This window comes from Lepidochelys olivacea (genome assembly GCF_965140295.1).
Source record: "Lepidochelys olivacea isolate rLepOli2 genome assembly, chromosome: 2".
NCBI classification, from domain to species: Eukaryota; Metazoa; Chordata; order Testudines; family Cheloniidae; genus Lepidochelys; species Lepidochelys olivacea.
The window spans coordinates 230,133,241-230,159,735 of record NC_140412.1 but is presented as its reverse complement, the minus strand read 5'-3'; the positions used below and the strand labels follow the sequence as shown (position 1 = coordinate 230,159,735).

Genomic DNA, 26,495 nt, shown 5'->3' with positions numbered 1-26,495 from the left:
TGTACAGAAGTACCTAAATGACTTAGGAACTCTTGACAACTTGACCCATGACATCGTTATTCTATACCTTCCCTAAATTCTGTTTATTCATATGAATTTTTATAGATACTCCTTTAAAGCATATCAGAGAAATATGCATGGGATAAACCAGATGTACTGTATGTGTCAATCGCTTGCCCTTCTTAAATCAGTCTGCCATACCTGATCATGATTCACATTTATATAGCGCTCTTTGTGTTCAAAGCAGGCACTTTAATCATTCAAATAGTCCACACAATAGCTTTGTTTGAAAGGCAATTAAATATTACTGTGTATGACGGAAAAATATGGGATGTGAAATTAAAATAAGGTTTCAACTGTAAGTAGCTATCAGGCCTTACTTAATTATTTCTGCTTGTTTAACAGGACCTCCGCATGGCTGTGGCGGTTATTTGACAAATTCAAGTTACAGCTTTGGCTCTCCAGACTCTGACATGGATGGCACATATGACAAAAACTTGGAATGTGTGTGGATCATAGCTGCATCTGTAAACAAGCTGATCAACTTCACCTTCACCTCATTTGTTCTTGAAGCACCATCTTCTCAAAGATGCAGATATGATTATGTCAATGTAAGAGAAACCGTATTCTAATCTAATCATGATATATATAAACTACTTTGTTCAATATGTTGGATCAGAGATTTAAAATTTAATCAGTAGAAGGAGATCTTCTTCACAGAGAAATTAAATTGCTTGTTTTTGAAAATGAAAGTTCTGCAGTATGATAAATTATTGAAGGACTCAAGGTGAAATCCTAGGCACTGGGAAGTCAAGGGGAGTTTTGCTATTGACTTCAGTGGGGATAGGTTTCACTTTCAGGATTTAACTGAATTGTAAATATAAATGTGTAGCCTACTTACTATATAAAATGCCACAAACAAAATAGAACTTACACTGTAGACAAAGTCAAATACTTTGAAAGAACACTTAAAGAATTACTTTATCCTACCAAACTGTTTCAAAGCACTTCTTATTTTAAAACTTATGAAAAGGTAAATCCAAATAATGGATCCTCACGTCTTGACTCTATTCTGTTGTATATGAGTACATAGTAGGCAAGACACGTAGCAGGACATTCTGAAATGCTGGCTCCCAGCATCAAGATAGGTATACTGTAGATCTAGTCAAGAATTTTCCACCAAAATATTTTTGATGGAAAATTGCTTTTCAATTAAATGGACACTTTTGTGAAAACATTTCACTGAAAATGTTTGAGTTTTCATCAAAAAATGAACTCCTCCACCCCAACCAAAAAGTTTAAATTTTTGTCTGCTTTCTTGAATTAGGGATCTAAAATAATAAGATCACACTTTCTAAGATAATTAGCTTATTTGAAGATGTGAACTATGATAATCAGCAATTTTTATGAAAGCCCAAGAGCATCTTCCTTTCATTAATGGGAGGAAAGGGTCTTAAAACTGTAAAGTCAAATAAGAGTTCAGAGAACTAGACTTTTGTTAATCAATTTACGAATATATTTATATTAAAATAGCACAAGTGCCAAAAATATTAGTGAGGTATCCAGTGTTTTCTCCCCTTTTAGCTGTATGATGGAGATAATGAAAATGCCAATTTAGCTGGCACATTTTGTGGATCCACCATGCCAGCTCCATTTCTTTCTACCAATAACTTCTTGATGGTGAAGTTTGTCACAGATAGTTCTGTGCAAAGGGCAGGTTTCAATGCTACCTACGCCATTGTGGATCGTAAGTATTTTATTTGTTTGTTTATTTATTTACCCCAAAGAGAAATGTGTAGGTAGTGGGTAGGTGCACTTTGCATAACTATGCGAAGTGTCTTGTGATCAAATTAAAAGCAGCATCACTGGACTCCAGCTGCAGTCCAGTCTCTCTTGATTGCAGGATGGTTGTCAGCCTCAAGAGCAAAATGAGAACAATTCACCATAGAGGGTTAATATGTATCATGAGAATATGGAAAACAAACATTTCTCTGCATGTAGAACATATGCAGGCACAGAGATTGATAGATGTAGCTTGACACCGTGATCAGAGTGTTTTTTATTTATACTTTGCCTCTAAAGAATCATCAAAAGATCAATGTGAAATCATAACGAATTCCAATAAACAATTAAGCAGTTTTGCTGAGGTGGACAGCTTTTTCACACGCCTTGTGGTATGGAGATACAATTAATTAAGTTGTTATTGCTTCCAACAGGATTGTGTGGCGGAACATATAATGCAACTTCTACCCCACAAACCACAATGTCACCTAATTTTCCTAATGCCTATCCACCATTTACTTTCTGCACATGGATCATTGACGCCCCGCCACAGCAGCAAGTCAAACTGGTGGTAGAGGCATTCCACCTCCACTCCAAACAGGACTGCTCTCAGAATTATCTAGAGTTCCAGGACCCAACAATGGTAAGACATGCACAATTTATGTCACTGGTCAAAAAAGTTAGTAACAAACATCTAGTTCTCACCTTGTTTGGACCAGAGAAAATAGAAGTATCACTGTTTGGGGGTTCTGCGAGTCATTGTGTTAATGATACTGGATTAAATTCATTCCTATACAGGGGGCCCATACAAGTCATTATGCACTATCACGTAAGTCTCATAAGTGGCTTTATGCAAATCCTGTGCACATGGGACATTTCACTCACTGTGTGCTATGTAACTTCTCATAATTACATCAAGCCATATTTCCACCAAACTTAACATTCATTAAATATTGCCCAATAGTAGGCTTTCATAAACAGACTTTATATCCTATTATTCAAGAATCACGATAAAAACAAATGTACTTGCAAAAAGTGGTGTTTATGGCAAAGGCACAGAAAGAAACAGTTTGTTTCCATTGTATTAAATATGACTAAACCGTCTTTTGTTGTTTCAATTTGGGCATGAAAATCACTGTTAACTTTTGGTTGCCCTCTAGTGGTGGCTGAATGTCATTTTTAACATATTTAGATATTACATTACTTTTATGGAAATGTTAGAGTGTGATCTGTATAAAAAGTACACATAAAAATTATGTCAGGGATATAGCAGTAAGCCTTTAACCCTGATCCCAATCTCCATTGGTTTACCTATTACCATCAGTAATCAAAATGCAGTTAAAATTCAAATTTTTACACTGTGAAAATATTGTAGCAAAATGGTACATTAAATTTAATTGTAAAAAAGGATTTTTTTCTTGAATGTTTACACATGTAACAAAAAATGCAATTTTGATACCTAAGAACATATAGAATATGGACTATTGCAACTAGCTACTGATGACAAAGATAATGCCTTTATAAAAACAAGGAGTCTGGTGGCACCTTAAAGATTAACAGATTTATTTGCGCCTAAGCTTTCGTGGGTAAAAAACCCACTTCTTCCAGGGCAGCATTTTATAAATGGAGTGAAAATTACAGATATAGGCATAAATATATATTGGCACATGAAGAGAAGGGAGTAACCTTACAAGTGGAGAAACAATGCTGAAGACCAATTTAGTCAGAGTGGATGTGGTTAAAAGTAGCCATTCTTCAAAAAAAATAAATTCAAAAACAGACTTCAAAGAGAAACTGCAGAACTACAATTCATTTACAAACTTAACACAATCAATTTGGGCTTGAATAGGGACTGGGAGTGGCTGGCTCACTACAAAAGCAATTTTCCCTCTGTTGGTATTGACACCTCCTCCTCAATTATTGGGAGTGGACCACATCCACTCTGACTAAATTGGCCTTCAACACTGATTCTCCACTTGTAAGGTTACTCCCTTCCCTTCATGTGCCAATATATATTTATGCCTGTATCTGTAATTTTCACTCCATGCATCTGAAGAAGTGGGTTTTTTACCCACAACAGGTTAGGCACAAATAAATCTTAGTCTTTAAGGTGCCACCAGACTCCTTGTTGTTTTTGTGGATACAGACTTAACAGTGCTACCCTTCTGATACATAATGCCTTTATAAAATGCTGCCCTGGCAAGACAGAAGCAAAACACTCTGTAATATAAACTTGGTTTACATTACAGTTCACTTTTTAGTTTAGTTGACTTTTCCCCCTTTTTTAAATGTAAAACACACACACAAAAAGTGTGTGGTGAAAGTATAAGCTGTTCATCCAGGGAGTTCATAATGCTGAGTTTACTTTGCATAAGAGTGGATCTGAAAGACAAGATTTTTAATCAAATTTTAATATGGCAACATATCAGATTGCAATAAGATCACCCAAAGGTAAGTAGATAAAGGGAATTACCATTTAACTGCAATTTGTAAGTTACTTATATTTATTTAATTCCAGGGTAACCATGGACAGGTCAATAGATTCTGTGGCACTGAAACTTTTGCAGTCCCCGAGTTTTATTCTTATGGTCGGACTGCCATTGTGACTTTCAAATCAGAGGAATACATGATTAATAACAGAGTCAGGTTTACCTATCAGACTGCAGGTAAGCCTTGAAGAAGTTTTTGAGGCATATGCCTACAGATTCTTTGTTCACTATGGAGAGTAAACAAGCAATGACACAGAAATTTGTAAGGCTTACAAATGTTTTGTTTTTCCTCCGCCCCCGCGCCCCAAACAGGTTGCAGCAGAGAATATAATCAGTCATTTGGTTATCTGAAGAGCCCTGGCTGGCCTGGTCTCCATCCCAATAATTTGGATTGTACCATCATTCTACAGGCTCCTCCGAATCACACTATTTCTCTCTTTTTCCATGCTTTCAATTTGGAGGACAGCAGCCGATGTTCTTTGGATTTCTTAGAGGTATTGAGAAATTATTTGTTATGCCCTTGATCCACAGCCCATGGAAATCAGAAGGAGTCTTTCCTTTTACTTCAATAGGCTTGGCTCAAGCCCTATCTAAATGGACATTAGAGACTTCACTATTGCTATCAATTTTACACTGAAGGTGATGAGATACTACAGTGATGGATGGCAGTATAAAATTCTAAAACAGACGGCTAGATAATTTCATCATCAACTAGCTGCTCCTCATCCAGGTGTCGCTGTCTGCTAGGCACTGAGAAAGCTTCAAGATGGTGTAATTTACATTTGATGTTAACATCTGTGGAAAAACAGATCTACAGACTCACAGGCTGATCAGCCAGCACATAAGTGCTAAAATCTCTTTAAAAATATACGAAAATAGTAGATATTTGATCTGTAGTGAAAGATGTAGGGTAGCTGAAAAGGTGCTTTCTGCATTGAGGGGAAAGATTCCTACCAACCACATAAAGCCATTTTCTCATTCTTTTTGAGAGTGGTGAAGGTTTTACACATATATCCTTAAGTTTCTAATGCAAATTGTTCAGATGCCGGAAATCAGAAGTTTCTTCTGTGGAAGGATTTTGTCTTCATTTCTCCTCTGTTACACTCCTTACTTCACCCTCCTCTAGAGATGGGTTTGAACTCTGTAGCATGACCCCATCTCTGCTTTCAGTCTAGCAGGATGAAGAGGCAGTATTCACATATCTGGGATATTAAGATTTCTCAACAGCAGCAAAACGTATAGGGGTATATTTTAAATATAAAGCTTAGGCATTAAGCAACCAACTCTAATTAAAAGGAAAATGTACTATACCATAAAGTTGAGCTTAAAAATTTTGGCCGTATTTGTTCTGTGCAATAATTTAGAAAGCCTATAGAGACTGGTTAACTGCCTTCTCTCCTTTCTGAGCAGCAGCTTGCAGCAAGATAGAAAAATACATGTTGTGAATATTCACAATGAAACTTCAGTTGTGCCATACATAAGAATCAAATCCTTTGCTCCCTGCTTGTGGTTTGTTTCCTTGTACACCATGAAAATGAATGTAATGTTAACAATGGGTTTGTATTCCTTTAAAGGTCAGAAATGGTAGTGATGCGGGTTCCCCACTACTTGGCAGGTATTGCGGAAACACTGTGCCCAATCCAATCTTCCCTGAAAATCATGTTGTATACCTGCGTTTCAAGAGTGACATTTTAGTTGCTCGCGATGGATTTGAGATCACTTGGACTTCATCACCAACTGGTAAGGCAGTGATAACTTGGTAATCACATCTAGCAATTGTGCAGAATAATAGGTCTGAAGGTTGAAAGTCACAGCATTTTTAATTCAGTGAACAAGAGGTTAAACTAAACATTATCCAGACTAGCCTTAGATTACTTCAAATATGGGAAAATTGAATACCATCTTTTTCATTTTAGGTTATTCTGTGTCAAATCAGCCAAATAAATAGGTCATTTCATGCCACCAGTTTTAAGTGAAACTCCTCATTGACCACATTATGGCCCATAGACAACTTGTACCTCCCGATACTGGGAGGCAGGCACAATCTAAGGGGGAGGACACATGACCACCCAGTGACCTCCCTGCCCTGTGTCCAACCTGGGGCCGCTGCCCCCTCCCCGCTCCACCAGAGTTACTTACAGGGATGGGGGCATGGGCTCTGTCTTTGCACGTTTGGCCACTCTCTCTGGCAGCAGGAGGGAGCCACTTCTCACGCAGCTGAAGCTGGCCGCTCCCAGTCACTGCCTCAGTGCAGCATGGTGGCTACCTGAGAGAGAGCCTGTCTGGGGAGGCAGTGTCCCACCCCACCCCCTTTGCTCCCTGCCCAGGACCAGCTGCCAGGGACAGGGGCCGAGTGAGTCAGAGGCCCCCTCCCCTCAGCATGTTTCCAGCTCGCTTGGCTCCTGTCCCCGGCAGACAGGCCTGGGCAGGGAGCAGACAGGGCAGGGCGGGCCATTGCGCTGCACAGAGCAGCGACCCAGAGCGCCAGAGATGAGAAGTAACTGGTCTGCCCCTTCCATTCCCGACCTTTTATCATTTTCCTGTGTGAGTTCATTCCTGTATGTAGCGATCGTCTGGTTTTACCCACATAGTTACTACTGGGGCATTTAGTGCACTGGATGAAGAACACCACTTGTTGTGATTGGCATGGGTAGGACCCATGGATCTTGAAAGGTGTGGGAGAGTGCTGATCATTGTAGCAGTGGAGATATGGCTGCAGGTTTTGCATCTATTGTTCTGGCAGGGTCTGGTGCTGCTTTGAGTCGGTGCGTCCTGGTTTGTGGGGAGCTTGCTTCCGATGATGAGCTTGGAGAGGTTGCTGTGATGTTTGAAGGCCAGAGGAGGGGGTTCAGGAAAGATTTCTTTCAGGATAGAGCCCCCATCAAGTATGGGTTGTAGCTGTTTGATGATACCCTGTATGGCAGTGGTGGGCAACCTGTGACCAATGGGCCGCCCGTGGCCCATGAGGGTAATCTGCTGGCAGGCTGTGAGACAGTTTGTTTACATTGACTGTCCATGGGCATTTCCGCCTGCAGCTCCCAGTGGCCGTGGTTCCCCGTTCCCGGCCAATGGGATCTGCGGGAAGTGGCACAGGCTGGCTGCAGGGTGCCCACCACTGCTATATGGGTTACAATGGGGATGAAACCAGACAATCACTCTGCTCTCAAACTCTCACAGGAAAATGATAAAAGATATAAAAATACCGCATCATCTGTGGGTGAACACTTTTCACAAAGCGATCACTCTATATCTGACTTATCAGTCCTCATCCTCAAAGGAAACCTGCACAACTCTTTCAAAAGAGAAGCCTGGGAGCTTAAATGTAGAACTCTGACAGACACTGAAAATCATTGACTGAATAGAGACACTCGATTTATGGCTTATTATAACAATCTATAACCCACTACCAACCCTACTAGAACCGCTTCCCCACACTTTCTTCCCTATGATTGGAGAGGTGTTAACAGGCCATTTCACCTTGAATGGTCCCTTGAAATATCTGTTAACTACTTATGCTAAACAATCTGTTCCACTTTGTTTAGCTGTGACAAACGGAGGGGGGGAAGGATAGCTCAGTGGTTTGAGCATTGGCCTGCTAAACCCAGACTTGTGAGTTCAGTCCTTGAGGGGGCCATTTTGGGATTTGGGGCAAAAATTGGGGATTGGTCCTGCTTTGAGCAGGGGGTTGGACTAGATGACCTCCTGAGGTCCCTTCCAATCCTGATCTCCTATGATTCTATGACAGTCTGAGTACATTTCCCAAACCTGAAGAAGAGCTCTGCTTAAGCTTGTCTCCATGACCAATAGAAGTTGCTCCAATAAAAGATAAAAAGAAAAGGAGTACTTGTGGCACCTTAGAGACTAACCAATTTATTTGAGCATAAGCTTTTGTGAGCTACAGCTCACTTCATCGGATGCATATTGTGGAAAGTTTAGAAGATCTTATTATATACACACAAAGCATGAAAAAATACCTCCTCTCACCCCACTCTCCTGCTGGTAATAGCTTATCCAAAGTGACCACTCTCCTTACATTGTGTATGATAATCAAGGTGGGCCATTTCCAGCACAAATCCAGGGTTTAACAAGAACGTCTGGGGGGGTTGGAAAAAACAAGGGGAAATAGGCTACCTTGCATAATGACTAAGCCACTCCCAGTCTCTATTCAAGCCTAAGTTAATTGTATCCAATTTGCAAATGAATTCCAATTCAGCAGTTTCTTGCTGGAGTCTGGATTTGAAGTTTTTTTGTTGTAAAATAGAGACTTTCATGTCTGTAACCGCGTGACCAGAGAGATTGAAGTGTTCTCCGACTGGTTTATGACTGTTATAATTCTTGACATCTGATTTGTGCCCATTTATTCTTTTACGTAGAGACTGTCCAGTTTGACCAATGTACATGGCAGAGGGGCATTGCTGGCACATGATGGCATATATCACATTGGTGGATGTGCAGGTGAACGAGCCTCTGATAGTGTGGCTGATGTTATTAGGCCCTGTGATGGTGTCCCCTGAATAGATATGTGGGCACAGTTGGCAACGGGCTTTGTTGCAAGGATAGGTTCCTGGGTTAGTGGCTCTGTTGTGTGGTATGTGGTTGCTGGTGAGTATTTGCTTCAGGCTGGGGGCCTGTCTGTAGGCAAGGACTGGCCTGTCTCCCAAGATTTGTGAGAGTGTTGGGTCATCCTTCAGGATAGGTTGTAGATCCTTAATAATGCGTTGGAGGAGTTTTAGTTGGGGGCTGAAGGTGATGGCTAGTGGCGTTCTGTCCCCAAATGTAAAATATTTGTGTTGGAAATGGCCCACCTTGATTATCATACACATTGTAAGGAGAGTGGAGTGAGAGGAGGTATTTTTTCATGCTTTGTGTGTATATAATAAGATCTTCTAAACTTTCCACAGTATACATCCGATGAAGTGAGCTGTAGCTCATGAAAGCTTATGCTCAAATAAATTGGTTAGTCTCTAAGGTGCCACAAGTACTCCTTTTCTTTTTGCGAATACAGACTAACACGGCTGTTACTCTGAAACCAATAAAAGATACTACCTCACACATCTTGTCTCTTGCCATTCTTCCAGACCATTCTATCTCCCACCATCCCTGAGTGCTAACCCCATGGAAAAGAACCTATAAAAATATTGGTATAAAGCAACTGCGTTGTACAGTATTTTGTAGAAATAAACATTTAGAACTAATGAATACCCTCTGTTTCCAGGATGTGGAGGAACCTTATATGGAAACACTGGTTCATTTGCCAGCCCTGACTATCCCGCAACTTACCAGAACAATACTGATTGTGAATGGATCATTATTGCCCCCCAGGGACGTATTGTTACAGTTAACTTTGTTTTCATCAGCATTGATGACCCAGGTGACTGTACTAGGAACTACCTGATACTTTACAATGGGTCAGATGCTAGCTATCCACGGACTGGACCATACTGTGGGATGGTATGTATTCTTTATTTTCTTGTAGTAGTTCTTTAAAAGTCATTATTACTCATTTGATTTTAAAATTACTTACCTAACTCTGACAGCAATTATATATGGACAATAAAAAAAGCTGAATAAACTGGGCTTCTGTCGCATTCTAGTAGGAAGTCCTCTAGTCTTTTCAAATGGAGATATTATAGTGACATCTACTGGGCTGCATCAAGACTTTTTTTTCTCAGAACTCATCTGCTTTGTTTGTGTTCCAAATGATGCTGGTAACGGCCTCTGGGCAAAATCCACCTGCTGTGCTCCACTGCCAAGTACAGCAGTGAATGAACTGAAAATTGGGACCACAGGTTTTAAACCACATGTGGCTTTTTTAATGGGTAAACGGGCAGCCTGCATATCAGACTGGCTCTGCTTATACCTAATTATATTGTCATAGGGAAATGTTTAAAAATGTGAATTGTTTTTTTAATATTCTTTTCCTCTTTAGGATACAAACATTGCTTCATTTACTGCGACATCACATCAAGTCTTCATAAAATTCCATGCTGAATATGCAACGTTACCATCAGGCTTCCAGTTAACTTGGACTAGCTAGAACCATTATTCCAAGGAAGTACAATCCCTTAGTACTTAGCTACGTTGCAGAGACATTAGGTCATAAAGTGACTGTTTGAGATATGACTGTGATCGCTATAATAAAAGTAAATTACTGTAAATACAGTTGTGCGTTTAGAATTATTTCAAACAAATTTTAGCTCCTTTTATACTTAAAATGATGTCTGCTTCTTTATACATAACTGTGAAAACGTGCTGGATATCAGTATTTGAAATATAGTGTGATTTTTAAAAATTATGCTACAAGATTTGAAATAAACGTTCTCAAAGCAAGTAACTGTCTAAAAATATGTACAAAAATGTGTTTTATAACTTACTGTCATAAAAAATTTGTTCCACAGAAAAGATGAACACAAAATATACAAAAAGAACAGGAGTACTTGTGGCACCTTAGAGACTAACAAATTTAACAAACTGTGAGAGGCTAATTAGTTACGATAAAACTCTCTTTCCTGAAGGGCACCTGCCCACACTTATTGCTGGGAGAAAAACTCTCACAGTTTGTATGGTAAATTCCAACTTATCTGTATGTGTATATATTTATATATATATATCTTCTTACTATATATTCCACTCTATGCATCCGATGAAGTGGGCTGTAGCCCACGAAAGCTTATGCTCTAATAAAATTGTTAGTCTCTAAGGTGCCACAAGTACTCCTGTTCTTTTAGCAGACACAGACTAACACAGCTGCTACTCTGAAACCTGACAAAATACACAGCATCTGAGGTGCTAGGAAAATAATCTCAAATGAAAAAAAAAATACCTTCAAATCAGATTAGGGGATTTAGACACATAACTGTCATTAATTAATCAGCTTTGAAAATCTCAACCATCATTTTAAGTACGTTTGGATAAAGCTTCTCTTTTTCAGAAACAGTCCCCATCTTGTAAATATTTACATGAGTAAATACTGACCTTGGTAACATTCAGTAAATATTTACATGAGTAAATAATTACACTGCTTATGTTGGTAGTTCTGTTGTACTCACAGGACTGAGTATTTTCAAAAACAATCCATTCTCTTTAAGACCTTGATCCAACAAAGCACTTAAGCATATGCTTAATTTTACGCACTTGAGTAGTCCCATTGAAGTCCATGGGATTACTCACATGATTAAAATTTACCATGTGTCTAAGTGGCTGCAGGATTGAGGACTTAGACTTTACATACCGTTATAATTCTCATAATTTTCATTGAGATATTAACCTCTTGAAGCTTCTCAAATCTATTTTAAAATTAAAATAGAATCTTTATAAGCAAACTACAGAAACTAAATGATGTATGTAGCAGCTACTTGTTCAATAAATGTAACTTCAGAACAGGGCATACAGAGGAATAGTCCTTCAATTTTGACTACAGTTGTTTTCGTCTCTGTGACCAGAAGGGCAGGCAAACAACTTCTTACTTCTCCAAGTTCCAAGTTCTCTCTGAGTCAATTTGCCTGCTTCAGTCACAAGTGAAAAATGGTCTCAGCATAGTATCTAGTGGCTGCTGGTTCACATCATATAACTCCCACACACTCTGTCACAATCCAATATTCATTAAGAAGAATCTCTGGAATGGACTAGCAAGTGAGCCAATGTGCTGATCTGTAAGGGGAAATTTAAGTCTTCTACCCTTGTTGTGCATGGGTCTTCGCAACATTAGAAAATTCTCACTTCATAACTACACAGTCAGACACACAATAAAGAAGAGAAAAGCTGTTAAGCTGACCAGTTCATTAAAATACATTTTTGAAAGTTTTCCATGTGATGAGGGGGATGGGCTGTCTGACCTGGTATAAAAATGGGAATCTCAGGCCAGAATATGGCCCTAAATTGTCTAGCCTCGGCCTTTGGCCCTCACCCCTAGTTACCACAACCGCAAACACATGCCTAAACATGAAAGTCCTTATACACAATTAGGACAAAATCATGTTTAACACTGTCGTAATTAAGTTTCTGACATTATGCATTTTTCCGATCTAGGGAAGGACTTTGATAGTGCCATGCATTTATTCACTTGAAATAAACTATACAAATCAGTGAGCCTTGGTGAAAGAAAGAAAAGAATGATATGGGATGAAAAGAAACTTATAAGATAAACTAGGCATGGCTGACTTCTACCAGTCAGATTTAACAAGGAGTAATGGTCTCAAGTTGCAGTGGGGGAGATTTAGGTTGGATATTAGGAAAAACTTTTTCACTAGGAGGGTGGTGAAACACTGGAATGCGTTACCTAGGGAGGTGGTGGAATCTCCTTCCTTAGAAGTTTTTAAGGTCAGGCTTGACAAAGCCCTGGCTGGGATGATTTAATTGGGGATTGGTCCTGCTTTGAGCAGGGGGTTGGACTAGATGACCTCCTAAGGTCCCTTCCAACCCTGATATTCTGATTCTATGAAAGTTTGTTCCACTTTAAAAATAGCACAATAGTTTTGTAATTTTGCCTAATTTTATTTATAATTAAATCAAATACACAATTTCCTTTGAAAAAAAAAAAGTTCCAGAAAAGCACATGTGGACTGTTGAATTTAGTTTTTAGTACAAGGTTCATTTGATCTAAAGCAACTGTTTCTGACAAAAATAACCAGGATCTAAAATCAGAATAAATCATAGAATATCAGAGTTGGAAGGGACCCCAGAAGGTCATCTAGTCCAACCCCCTGCTCGAAGCAGGACCAATTCCCAGTTAAATCATCCCAGCCAGGGCTTTGTCAAGCCTGACCTTAAAAACCTCTAAGGAAGGAGATTCTACCACCTCCCTAGGTAACGCATTCCAGTGTTTCACCACCCTCTTAGTGAAAAAGTTTTTCCTAATATCCAATCTAAACCTAAATGATCAGTCCTGGTAGAAAAACAACAGGAGCACTCTCCTCTAACATTAGAAACCACAACAAAAATACCACTGCAGATTAACGAAGAGGACTTTAAAGAAAAAAGCTGTTACTGAGCAATGTTTCTGTCTCTGAAGGTACAGAGCAATGTAAAGTGCTTACTGAAAATTACTGTGGAGCACAACACAAAGAAAAGCAAACCTGATAATTGAAAAAAGATTTTTTTCCAATAAATTACGCAGTGGTTATTGATATAGTATTATATAATTTGAAAACGTAAAAAAATGTGCTTAATAAGATTTATTATCTGCTTTCACATTGCTGCCAGGAATAGCTTGTTGTCACATCTGTATACACTGTTCTCTATTTTACAAAGACCATGATAGCTGGCACGGAATACATTATTCTATATTATGGTGTCTGCACTATGGCAAACCTCCCCAGAAATCACTGATGATTGCAGCTGGCAAAGCACAAATAATGTGCACATATTTCTGTCACTGATACACAGGATTGGTGCTATGGCCCTAGCTTTAAAAGAGTCTCTAGGAGGAAGCCCTTCCGGGTGCCTGACTTTCTCCAGGGTACGTCATGTGGCGTCTCTGCCTCCTTAGACTAGACCTCTGTGCCTGCACCACTTCTGCTTCACACTGTGAGCGCCGTTCAACGAGTCCAACTGAGACAGACCCCTACTGAACATTTGTACACTCTTCAGGGACTAGTGCACTTCACCAGGACTCGCAGTGACATTCACACAGCGTTGTAAAACAGCAGGGTTTATTAGTCATCTGGAACACATCTTAGGAAGTCCTTGGGCTAGCCATGGTTCTCAACCAGGGGTACATGTATCCCTGGGGGCACGCAGAGATTTTCCAGCGGGTATGTCAACTCATCTAGATATTTGCCTAGTTTTACAAGAAGTTACATAAAAAGCACGAGGGAAGTCAGTACAAACTATAATTGCATACAATGACTTGTTTATACTGCTCTATATATTATACACTGAAATGTAAGTACAATAGTTACATTCCAATTGGTTTATTTTATAATTGTATGGTAAAAATGAGAAAGTAAGCAATTTTTCAGTAATAATACACTGTGACACTTTTGTATTTTTATGTCTGATTTTGTAAGCAAGTAGTTTTTAAGTGAGGTGAAACTTGGGAGTGTGCAAGACAAATCAGCCTCCTGAAAGGGGTACAGTAGTCTGGAAAGGTTAGAGCCACTGGCATAGAGGAATGAAGGTTAAAGCACAGTCCATTCTGGGTAGCACAGTGCCCAGCCAAGCTGTAGTGAACTCCATTGTTCAAGCTCTGTCTCTCTGATCATCTGACCGCCTTGGTCAGAACCGCAGGTCAGAGCCCTGACTGCCTCCAAAAGACAAGGCTTATCCTCATACCTCCCGTCCTTTGATCTTGAGCTGTGGGATTGTTGCTCAGCTTTTCTAAGGAAAGGCAGGAAAATCCGTACCCCTCTGGGTCCTTGGTGGGTAGGTATCAGCCAGGCAATTGGATTTACCACTGTCTTCTCAGAGGCTCCATTGATATGGGGACCAAGATCCAGACAGCTAAGAACACTCATATCTACGTCTCTTTGCCTGCCTAGAGAGCAAACAGCCCTTTTCCACTCCCTAGGTAACATTGCAACACACGGGGGAAACTGAGGCACACACAGGCTTCATAAAAAATTTTCAAAAATTTCCCATTTTGTCACAATTTCACCTTACATTACAGTACTTGTTAGCCTCCTTTAAATATGCACCTCTGGGTATTATTAATATTATCTTTTAAGGTCTGATATCAGAGACAGCTATATGATAAACGTTTCTAAGGGCTAAGATTTGAAGAATGAAAAGTCATTGATAGTACTGCTGAATGGGCTTTCTATGTTACTATGACTGTATCCGATTGACACTAAATGAGAGGTAATAGAAAAGTGTGATTCATAAGGACATAGTAATATGATAAATGCAATTATAAACTATTACATTGACTTGTTTGAAGTGTGTTTTGATACTCAACAGTAACATATACACAAAATTCTGGAAGCTTGCTCTTATAAACCAGAGATCAGCATAATAACTTTACTGCAATAATAATAATTTGTTTGGTAACAGTGTCTAGATAGGTTCTCACAACACATTTTTTGATGGCCTCACAGTGTGGCCACCAACTCTTGCCATTGGCAACTCATACAAACCTCTCGCTCTGTCCCTGCCTCCCAGGCCTCTTCAGCAGGAGACCGCTGGGAAAGTGGGCTGGGAACTCACTGGCTGCCTGTGAAGTCCCAGGCTCCCTGTGCTCCAGTCGGGCAGGAGCTGCCCAGAGGAGTGCCTCAGTGACCAAACACAGCAACCACTTTTGGCCCTGCGCACACCCAGGTTCAACTGCCTGTGTGACCGTAAGCAAGTCGCTTAGTGTCAATGGTTCCCCATCTGTGAAATGGGGATTACACAGTATTTTTACTCTTACTGGGATGTTATGAGGATAAATGGATTAAAGAACTTAAGGCGCTTAGGCCCAGATCCCCAAAGGTTCATTGAAATCAATGGAAGTTAGCTTAAATAGCTTTGTGTATCTGGGCCTCAGTTACTATAGTAAGGACCATATGAGTATAGAAAGGGCCCACAAAATCTGAGGCCCTACTCTTGTAGAGAGAACCACAGGAGTGGACCTCTGCACATGTGTTATTCTCAGTACAGGATTGAGGCTTTAGCATGTTGATATGACAGATTAACACAGGCTTCAGCTCCTCAGTCCAAAAGAAATTGCTAATTTCATACTATGTACTTCAGTTTTATTCCATCTTCCAACTAGATGCATAGATACTAAGGTCAGAAGGGACCATTATGATCATCTAGTCTGACCTCCTGCACAACGCAGGCCACAGAATCTCACCCACGCACTCCTACGAGAAACCTCTCACCTATGTCTGAGCTATTGAAGTCCTCAAATCATGGTTTAAAGACTTCAAGGTGCAGAGAATCCTCCAGCAAGTGACCTGTGCCCCATGCTACAGAGGAAGGCGAAAAACCTCTATGGCCTCTTCCAATCTGCCCTGGAGGAAAATTCCTTCCTGACCCCAAATATGGCGATCAGCTGAATCCTGAGCATATGGGCAAGATTCACCAGCCAGATACTACAGAAAATTATTTCCTGGGTAACTCAGATCCCACCCCATCTAACATCCCATCACAGGCCATTGGGCCTATTTACCATGAATAGTTAAAGATCAACTAATTGCCAAAATCATGTTATCCCATCTTCTCCATAAACTTATCGAGTTTAATCTTGAAGTCAGATATGTCTTTTGCCCCCACTGGTTCCCTTGGAAGGCTATTCCAGAACTTCACTCCTCTGATATACCTTACAGACTAACCAATTTATTTGACCATAAGTTTGCACCCGAAGAAGTGAGCTGTATCTCACAAAAGCTCATGCTCAAATAAATTGGTTAGTCTCTAAGGTGCCACAAGTACTCCTTTTCTTTTTGCGAATACAGACTAACACGGCTGTTACTCTGAAACTCCTCTGATGGTTAGAAACCTTCCTCTAATTTCAAGTCTAAATATATCCTAAGAATAGCTAATAAATAAGGTCAAAATTGCTGTTGCATTATGTTGCATGTGTATGTGGCAAAAAACAGATAAAAATTATTTACATGAAGAGCAAATCCTTTAAAATTATTCCCTCCCCAAACGTAAATGGACATTTCAGAATGGCTCTTCAATCTCTTTGATCAAAAGCTAGGCAGTCTTTGTGGGGAAATTTGGCGCTGGCCGGTCCCTAAACACATCTTCCCTCACTCCTTGCATCCTTCTCTTATTTTAAATCCAGACGTAAATAAACCAAATCCTCCCGAACTCACGGGACAGTTTCTTGCCACGTGGCTCTGGAACAGCTGTTGAGAAGTTTACTCAAACCGATGGCTACGCGACGAGCATCAACCGACACAGGAGACGCAGCTGGCCACGGGGCTCCAGCTAGGCAGCAGGCCTCAGATCCTACTTTGCCCCCCCGTTGCCCCCGACGCCCCATTGCTGCTCTGGGGGCGGGCACTGGGCAAATGGGCAGGGCGCAGCCTTGCAGCAGCCGCCTCCGCTATATCCCCTCCCAGCGAGGAGCTCGCGCCGAAGAAGCTGGGAACCTCCCTTCCCGCGGCTACACAGTACACCGCATTCCGCTCGCACCCCCGGCCCGGCCATTGGCTGGCTGGCGGGATGCGGGGCCCTGATTGGCCAGCCGGGAGCGGCACATTCCAAGTGGGGGTGGAGCCAGTCCCCGGAGCGATTCGCCTTATATGGGGCTGGGAGCGTTCCACCGCCCGGGGGCTAGTGCGCCTGCGCGCACGGAGCGTGCGCTTGGGGAGTGGGCGGCATCTTAGCAGGGCGTGTCCCGGGCAGTGAGTGACCCTGCGCGCCCCGCGTTGTCCTGCACGGCCCCGCCCGCAGCACCCACCGGTGAGTGGTCTCGGGGGTCCCGGAGCGGCTCCGCCTTCCGGCCCGGGCGCCCCTGGGGAGTGCGTACCTCAGGGCGCAGGTGTCCCGCTCCCTTGCCGCGCCGGGCCGCCCTGGGCAGGGTCCCCCCGCTGCCCCGGGCGCTGGCAGCTTGGGCGGGCGGGCGGGCGGTCGGCCGCTTGCCCCGGATACGCTGCCTTGGCTGAGGTCCGGCCTGCAGCCAGGAGCCTCCCGCGGCCGGGGCGCCCTGAGCGTCGCATCTCGGCGGGTCTCTGCGCCCCCCACCCCCTCCGACCCCCTGGACGGTGGGTGTGTGGGCGCAGCCCCGTCACGTGCGGCTGTTTGTGTTTTGACCCAGGCCATGTCCAAGTCCCTGAAGAAGATCGTGGAGGAGAGTAGGGAGAAGAGCCAGCCGGAGGTGGACATGTGTGACCGGGGCATCTCTAACATGCTGGACGTCTCTGGCTTGTGTAGGTATCTCGAGGGTTTCCGCCAAGACCACCCCCGTCGCCCTCCCAGCCCCCAGCAGCCTCTGAAATCTGTGATAGAAGCAGGCGGCTGGCTTTTAAGGAGGCCCTTTCAGTAGGACGGACAGTCAAACAACTTATCTGTCTCTGTTAGGATGGACTTGGCCTTTTGCTGTTCAGACTGTTACATTTCAGTTTGGACACTGAAAATCAGTTGTCAGTTTCACCGTAGCTCTCAGTCTGTTTCATTTTCTCAGCATTGTGCTAATTGGGTTCCAAACATTGTTTATAAATCTATCTGGCTGTTTTTATTATGATAATACCAAGGTACATCAACTGACTGGGGCTTCATTGTGACCGCTGTAAAGCTTCTGGTGAAGATGCTCTAAGCCAAATGGGAGAGCTCTCTCTCATCCTGCCTCCATAGAGATGGTGGTGGCTGTGGCAGCGGGAGATCTCCCACCAATGTAGTGCCGTCATAAGAACGGCCATACTGGGTCAGATGAAAGGTCCATCTAGCCCAATATCCGGTCCTCCCATAGTGGCCAAAACCAGGTGCCCCACAGGGAATGGTAAATTCCTCAGAATGGAGAGGGGTAACTAGTGGTGTTCCCCAAGGGTCAGTCTTAGGATCAGTCCTATTCAGCTTAATCATAAATGATCTGGAGAAAGGGGTAATCAGTGAGGTGGCAAAGTTTGCAGACGTAAACTGCTCAAGATAGTTAAGACCAAAGCACACTGTGAAGAACTTCAAAAAGATCTCACAAAACTAAGTGATTGGGCAACAAAATGGCAAATGAAATTTCATGTGGATAAATGTAAAGTAATGCACATTGGAAAAAATAAGCCCAACTATACATATAATATGATGGGGGGCTAATTTAGCTACAACTAATCAGGAAAGAGATCTTGGAGTCATTGTGGATAGTTCTCTGAAGACGTCCACACCGTGTGCAGTGGCTGTCAAAAAAGCGAACAGGATGTAAGGAATCCTTGAGGGGGCGGGGGGGAGAGAGAGAATAAGACTGAGAATATCTTATTGCCCTTATATCCACGGTACGCCCACATCTTGAATATTGTGTGCAGATGTGGTCCCGTCATCCCAGAGAAGACATGCTACCATTAGAAAAGGTTCAGAGAAGGGCAACTAAAATGATTAGGAGTTTGGAATGGGTTCCATATGAGAAGAGATTAAAGAGGCTAGGACTCTTCAGCTTGGAAAAGAGGAGACTAAGGGGGGATATGACATGAGTGATGTGGAGAAAGTGAATAAGGAAAAGTTATTTACTTGTTCCCATAGTATAAGAACTAGGGGCCACCAAATGAAATTAATGGGCAGCAGGTTTAAAACAAATAAAAGAAAGTTGCTCTTCACACAGCGCACAGTCAACCTGTGGAACTTCTTGCCTGAGGAGGTTGTGAAGGCTAGGACTATAACAGGGTTTAAAGGAGAACTAGATAAAGGCATGGAGGTTAAGTCCGTTAATGGCTAATAGCCAGGATGGGTCCTTAGCCTCTGTTTGTCAGAGGATGGAGATGGATTGCAGGAGAGAGATCACTAGATCATTACCTGTTAGGTTCACTCCCTCTTGGGCACCTGACATTGGCCACTGTCAGCAGACAGGATACTGGGCTGGATGCACCTTTGGTCTGACCCGGTATGGCCATTTTTATGTTCTTATGAATGAATAGGTAATCATCAAGTGATCCATTCTCAGTTTCTGGCAAACAGAGGCTAGGGACACCATCCCTGCCCATCCTGGCTAATAGCCATAGATGGACCTGTTCTCCAAGAATTTATCTAGTTCTTTTTTTAACCCTGTTATAGTCTTGGCCTTCACAACATCATGGAGTTCCACAGGTTGACTGTGTGCACTTATTTACAGGAGCCAGTTTCTGCTCATGTGAGTCCATTGATTTCAGGGGGCTAGTTGAGTTGGGGCCTGATTGTGCATCTTATAAATTTATAAACTAATCAGTAGGTTAAACTGCAATGTAAAAACGACCATGCATTTTTTGTTACTTAAAACTACTGCTATTATAAAAAGCGAATTGTTCATGATTTCTCGCTGCTATGTTCTGTAAAGTCACTTTTTCTGCATATGAATTTTTCTAATTGGCCTAATTAAAGGGGTATTTCTGAGCTTTGTACTATGGACCACCATATAAATGAAAAATAACAATCTGTAACACCAACAGTGTTAACCAAATATCAATAGTAGCAAACAAAGCTGTGATTCTGCGAATGGATTTGCATGGATAAATCCCAGTTGACTGCAGGGAGGGCCCCGTGGAGGGTTTTGCCCACCTGTCTTTTGGTTGTAGGACTGTGCTTGGAAATAATCAAACACTTCTAGTGAACATTGTAATATTAATCTTAAAAATCAATGAGTTGTAGTTTGCCCTAGCTGCTTGGGTAAATGCTCCTATGAATGGCTCTATGGCTCTTCTGTGATTGCTGGTGATCAAGATTTTGGCTTTACATTTAATCTAAAATGCATATTAAATTCTAGCATAAACGTTTATTGAATTGATCTTGTTTATGCCAGGGCTGAGTTTGGCCTAGCATCTCCAACAACATACTACTCACTATTGCTGTGGTCTGTTAAATACTCAGTAATTTACTGAATTGTCAGCAGTGCTTCCTGTAACACCTACTATAGGTAATGGTAGCAAAAACCCTGTTTCCAGCAATGGTAGGGTTGAGAATTAAGACTCTGGGAAGTAAGAAATTCAGTGGTTTCTAAAGTATTAATAACTGCCAACCTGTCAAGTGGAGTTTTATCATTGAAATCAATGGGAGCAGAGTGAAGCATATGTGTGCTAGAAACACTGCAGCTGCACTAATGTAATGTAGAGGCTTATTACAGTGATGGAAGGAGTTTTTCTATTGCTGTAGTAAATGTATCCAAGAGGCAGTAGCTGGGTTGATGGAATAATTCTTCCATAGACTTGGCACTGGCTTAGGTCGGCCTAACTTTGTCTCACAGGGTGAAGTTTTTTATAGCCCTGAGCGATGTTAAGCTGTACTAAATTTGTAGTTTAGACTAGCTTTACATGCTTTTAAAATCCTCAGATATTTGAATTATGCTGGAGGCTGTGTGAACAATAATGTGTGATTACTTGATCTGCACAAATGTGTGTATGAAATCATACAGAAAATAAGATGAAACAAAAGGGGGTCAAACAAGAGGAAAAAGGAGAGAGGTTCTATTCAAAATGATACATATAATACATAATTCTCCAGAATTGAAAGGCACTGCCTGGTCTAGATCTGTGTAAATAAATTATAGAATAGTTTCTCTTCCATATGCTGTGACATATGCCATTTTGGGCTAAAGAGCTGGAAACTTCGAATTTTCATATCTGAAAGTCCTACAAGAAATTTAATATTTCAGTACTAATGAAATGTGATTATCCATTGGGATAAAATATTCCCCTTAACTTCCGTTCTTCCAAAAAATATTAAACCAGTGTGGAACTTTGGAAAGCGATTTTAAGAATTTAACACACAACTGTACCATCTATAGACTTTGGCTCCTAAACTGCTACGCTAGGTGTGTGACTTACTGCAGTTTTGTGTGTCTCATACTCACCTATATAGAAGGTCGGTTACATGCTTTCTCTTGCATGTGTTCTGGCTCAGACTCTTGTTTGGACAAAACAAGAAGAAACAGTTCTGTCTAGGAGGCAAATCTTAATCCCATGGACTACAGACAAATGTGAAATCATGTGGTAGCTATCCATGGCAGCATGTTGTGCCAATGGGCAGGCATGTGGGGCTTTAATCAAATTATTCTGTTGATAACTTTGTACATTAACTGTATACTCTTGATAAGGTGGCGTGGTTTTTTGTGTGTGTGGTTTTTTTTTGCTTTCTTGGGCTGGGAAATCTAAGTGCATTTCTTAATCTAGAATAAAAAATTTCTTTATACATTTACACTGAAAAGGCATAATGCCTTACAAGTGTCATGGATGAGACCAAAACATAGACCTAAAATGCAACTGTTGGCATTTATTAAATTAGACCTTTAATGAAGGTTCCATTTGTACTTGGGAACAGGAACACTTATTTTCCCCAAGAAAGGAATACTAGGATTTTGATTTCTCATGGCAACAGGAAAACTAAGGATTAGAGAAGTGAGAAAAGATTGTGATCCACTCAGACCTTTTCTTAATTTTCTCTTACAATGTTTTTTTAGAATTAAACATAAATTAGTAATTGTTTCAGCAAAGAAATCTGAAGTAAGTAAAGTTCTATTGAGGGTTCAAGATCTGTACTGTGAGACAGACTGAGGACCTGAGTGTTAATTATCTCCTACAGTAGAACCTCAGAGTTAACAACATTTTTGGAATGGAGGTTGTTCGCAACTCTGAAATGTCTGTAATTCTGAACAAAACGTTATGGTTGTACTTTCAAAAGTTTACAACTGAACATTGACTTAATACAACTTTGAAGCTTTACTATGCAGAAGAAAAATGCTGCTTTTCCTTTATTTTATTTTTTTAGTAGTTTACATTTAACACAGTTCTGTACTGGATTAATATTTCCCCACCCCCCCGGTCTCTGCTGCTGCCTGATTGTGTACTTCGGGTTCCAAATGAGGTATGTGGTTGACTGATCAGTTTGTAATTCTGGTGTTCGTAACTGAGGTTCTAGTGTAATTCAAATATAATGGAACAGGAACTTTTTTTTTTTTTCACAATGTGATATTATGCAGAGATTGCTCTCTTCTGAGTTCTCTTTAGATAATGTAATGGTTCATGCAATCAAAACCCATCATAACTTAAATTTCCTTAAGGTTATTAAGTAATTTATTGGTTTATACTTAGTCAGATTACTAGTCAGCTGTCATGCTTCAGCACCCATTGTGTCATTTGTTTAGTTAGATAGTATTTGCTAGTTCTGAAAAGCTGTCGGAAAAAATTAACTTTGAAGTCTATCCTTATTGTTGTATCAGCACCAAGAAAATAATTACCATGTATTAACTAAAAATCCTGAGTTGTAATATGCTAAACTATTTTTGCCAAAAGCAAGTATTCTTCAGTTGTTACATAGCTATGGTTTGAAGTAAATAGCATATATTTCAACTTATAAAATGTTTTGGCAGGTGTTGTCATGTGGTGAAGATTCAGTGTTGCATGTTTTTTCTTAGCATGCAAGCAAATGTTAAATCTTGGGAAGATGTGCAGTGGTGTTTTGTGAGTTTCTGTGTACATGTGTCGTAGCAGGAGACTTTGGTCTTTAAGTAATGTCAGTTTTTGAAGCAGTTGGTCTCTGAAAACTGGCCAGTGGTGTTGGGCAGTCTCCTCAATCAAAGGATTTCTTGAGTGCTGTCTGAACTCCTTTGTTCCAGTACTGCGTTAGATGTGTAAATAAAGTTGTACTTCACATATACCCATGTCAAAAGAAAGGGCAACAATGTTGATAGTACAGTAAAAGTTCTATCTGGCACATTGGAGGAATGCGGGGTGCCAGGTAGTGAAAAATGCAGATTAACTAAGAGGGAGGGAGCTTGGGACTGGGGTTGGGGCATGGCATGGGATTGGGTACAGGTCGTGGGCTCTGGGAGGGAGTTTGGGTGCAGGAGGGGGCTCGGGGCAGCAGGTTGGCCATGGGAGGGGGGTGGGGTGCCGGATCCCGGGGGGGCACTCACCTCAGGCGGCTCCCCGCAAGTGGCAACCTCTCCTGGCCACTCCTAGGCAGAGGTGCGGCAGGCAGCTCGGTGCTCTGCCCCCACCCCAAGCGCTAGCTCTGCAGCTCCCATTGGCTGGGAATTGCAGCCAATGGGAGTTGAGGGAGTGGTGCCTGTGGGAGGAGGCAGCATACAGAGCTGCCTGCCGCACCTCTGCCTCGGAGCAGCTGGGGTAGGCCACCACATGTGGGGAGCTGCCTGATGTGAGCACCCCCCAGATTCGGCACCCTGCACCCCCTTCTGTGGCCTAACCCCCTGCCAGCCCCACGCCAACCAGACTATAAACCGGAATTTCAGTGAAGATCAGAAATGCTGGTTTATAGAACTTTCTGGTTTGCGAAGTGCCAGATAAAACAGCTTTACTGTAACTTGTTTTACTCTTAAATGTTAATTTTTGCCAGTTTGCACGCAGGCAGCATTGTATTAAGGTTCTCTTGTTTTGTTTGTGTTATCCTCTCACAGGGAGTTCACATAGTAACTTTGGCGTAGTTGTCCTGTCTAGTGTAGTATAGTGACAGATAAAATCGAATGGCCTTGTGATATTACAATATGGTATCTTCCAATAGTCACTGAGAATCTTTGGCACTGTAGTGGCGTTGTTATAATGCCCACAATGTCTTCCTTAGTTATTTCCTTCATGTTGGTGGTATTCAGACCAGCAATATTTTATCTTGGCTCCACACATGTGTGGAGCTTGCCTGTTAATTTCCTTTTTTTAAAGGAAAAGCACTTTTTCTTCAGAGTTAGCTGTTGTGTTAAACTAAGAATGAAGGGGAAAGGAAGGCTGGAGGGGTGGAATAAAAAATTGACTTTCCAGGGTATCGGGAACTGAGGCATAATAGGCACAGCTTCAGTATGCTCTCCCTGCCCCCCGGGTTGGGGGGGGGGGGAACGGGAGGGGTGTGTGGTTGTTTTTTTTTTTTTTTTGACCGTGGAGAGGAGGTGAGACTTCTTGTAGGGCAGAGCAGTAGTTCTTGCAAGTGCTAGTGTTATGACCCTCCCAAGCCTGCAGTTTGAATTGAAAGGAGCCCGATTTAGTCTCTAGCATAGGTATTTAGTTGCCTACGTTTGTATTCTGCGAATCTGGCAGATTTCTATTATAACCAATATTTTATCCACCGTTATTGCAAGTCAACAAGTCTTTTAAATCTGTGTCTCTGAAAGACTTGTTTCTAGATAGTGCTTATGTCCAGGATAACCCATCTGTTCATTGGGTGGGACTCCTTCCATATGGCCTTCAGCAAAGACTCTGCCTTTGATTTAAGGTCCTACTTTGAGTTTTTCACTTCTGCTTGTGGCCTTAAGATCCTAGCACAATATAAATGTTAACATTTACCAGAGCTCCATAGCTGAGCGTTCTCTCTCCTTTGCCTTAGCCCCCTCTCCCTTATATGGCTGTAACTTAAAAAAGAGGTTTCATTATGTTTAGCTGCTGAACCTTAGCTCTTCCCCTTGGATGCTTGCAATTACAGTAGGCTCTTCAGTGGCAGAAATAACTGCAGTTTTATAAATCACTAAAGGTGCACATCTGAGGTAACAGCAAAGGTTAGAGATTTTAAAAGGACAAAATTCAGTCCTGTGTATCTGGCCTATGGCATCTGAACATTTAAATAATTAACAGGATAACCATCAGAGCCCCACAGATCCCTTCTGCTGTAGGTGTCAAACTTAACAAGTAAAAGAAGAACCGTGACTCTCATCAGCAATCTAGTGAAATACAACCTAGATAGAGCATTTTAAGTGGCTGTGGTTGAGTGTATAGGGAGTTATTGAGGGGGAAATAAAATTGAAAGAGTGGATTTTGTAGTTAATTCTGAATTCTGTAAGGTCCATGGCTGCTTGAAGTGAGTCCAGTGTTGCAGCTCAGCTACTGTGACAAATCTATGTCTCAAACTTGTCTGTTGGTTGATGGTTTGATAGTTCCAGTGAAACATAGCTGTCAAGAGAGGCTATAGTCATGGAAGAAGCAGTGATCTCTCAGGTTGATTGGGACAATCACATGAGCTTAGAATCATAGAAGTGTAGGACTGGAAGGGACCTTGTGAGGTCTTCTCCAGTCCCCTGCACTTGGGCAGGACTAAGTATTCTGTAGACCGTACTTCACAGGTGTCTTTTTAACTTGCTCTTAAAAACCTCCAGTGATGGAGGTTTTACAGCCTCCCTAGGCAATTCATTCCAATGTTTTAACTACCTTGACAGGAAGTTTTTCCTAAAGTCCAACTTAAACATCTTTTGCTGCAATTTAACCCCATGGCTGCTTGCTCTATCCTCAGAGGTTAACAATTTTTTTTCACCCTCCTCTATGATGAGCAGAGAAATGGCTGCTCATCATATAGCCTCTTGGAAGCAGGATAAGAGAACTTGGTGATAGTGATATAAAGAGGGCCAGGAGGGTGAGCATGGGTGTAGTTCTTGTGTCTATGGACTGGAGAAGACCATCCACCGGAGCAATAAATGCTGCATCTGCACCTTGTCCTGGCCTTTGAACCTTGACTAAGGTCTAGACTACTGTAAGCTGAAAGGTAGCATTGGGGTTATTTGCTAGCTTGCTTAGAAAAGAGAGGATAGATACTAAGTGACCAATTTACAAGAAGAGCAGTATGGAAAAACAGCTCTTTTCCGATGTCATTGTATTTCCTGAATGCTGTTATGCTGTCTAGTGTTGTGGCTGCATATCAAAAGACCCTAGCTAGAGAAATGAACACGCACAATTTGACGGGGTTATGGTGTTA

At 41.6% G+C, this 26,495-nt stretch overlaps 2 protein-coding genes and 1 long non-coding RNA gene across 4 annotated transcripts in view; 2 read left to right on the top strand and 1 right to left on the bottom strand.

The window, feature by feature from the left end:
• Positions 1-10,429, top strand: part of CUBN (cubilin) — a 227,628-nt gene extending 217,199 nt beyond the window's left edge. For both annotated transcript variants that reach the window (XM_084618746.1, XM_084618745.1), the window contains 8 exons: positions 406-611; positions 1,585-1,747; positions 2,217-2,425; positions 4,301-4,448; positions 4,584-4,765; positions 5,846-6,011; positions 9,487-9,722; positions 10,201-10,429. In XM_084618746.1, the coding sequence (XP_084474872.1) occupies positions 406-611; positions 1,585-1,747; positions 2,217-2,425; positions 4,301-4,448; positions 4,584-4,765; positions 5,846-6,011; positions 9,487-9,722; positions 10,201-10,308 (1,418 nt within the window). In that variant the 3' untranslated portion in view covers positions 10,309-10,429. The remainder of the gene's footprint in view (positions 1-405; positions 612-1,584; positions 1,748-2,216; positions 2,426-4,300; positions 4,449-4,583; positions 4,766-5,845; positions 6,012-9,486; positions 9,723-10,200) is intronic.
• Positions 1-17,277, bottom strand: part of LOC311515564 — a 33,003-nt gene extending 15,726 nt beyond the window's left edge. The window contains exon 1 of the long non-coding RNA XR_014710179.1: positions 17,012-17,277. This is a non-coding gene — a long non-coding RNA (uncharacterized lncRNA). The remainder of the gene's footprint in view (positions 1-17,011) is intronic.
• A 178-nt stretch (positions 17,278-17,455) lies between these two features.
• RSU1 (Ras suppressor protein 1) overlaps positions 17,456-26,495 on the top strand; it is a 183,552-nt gene continuing 174,512 nt past the window's right edge. The window contains exons 1-2 of the mRNA XM_084621244.1: positions 17,456-17,603; positions 17,959-18,070. Of these exons, the coding sequence (XP_084477370.1) occupies positions 17,962-18,070 (109 nt within the window). The 5' untranslated portion in view covers positions 17,456-17,603; positions 17,959-17,961. The remainder of the gene's footprint in view (positions 17,604-17,958; positions 18,071-26,495) is intronic.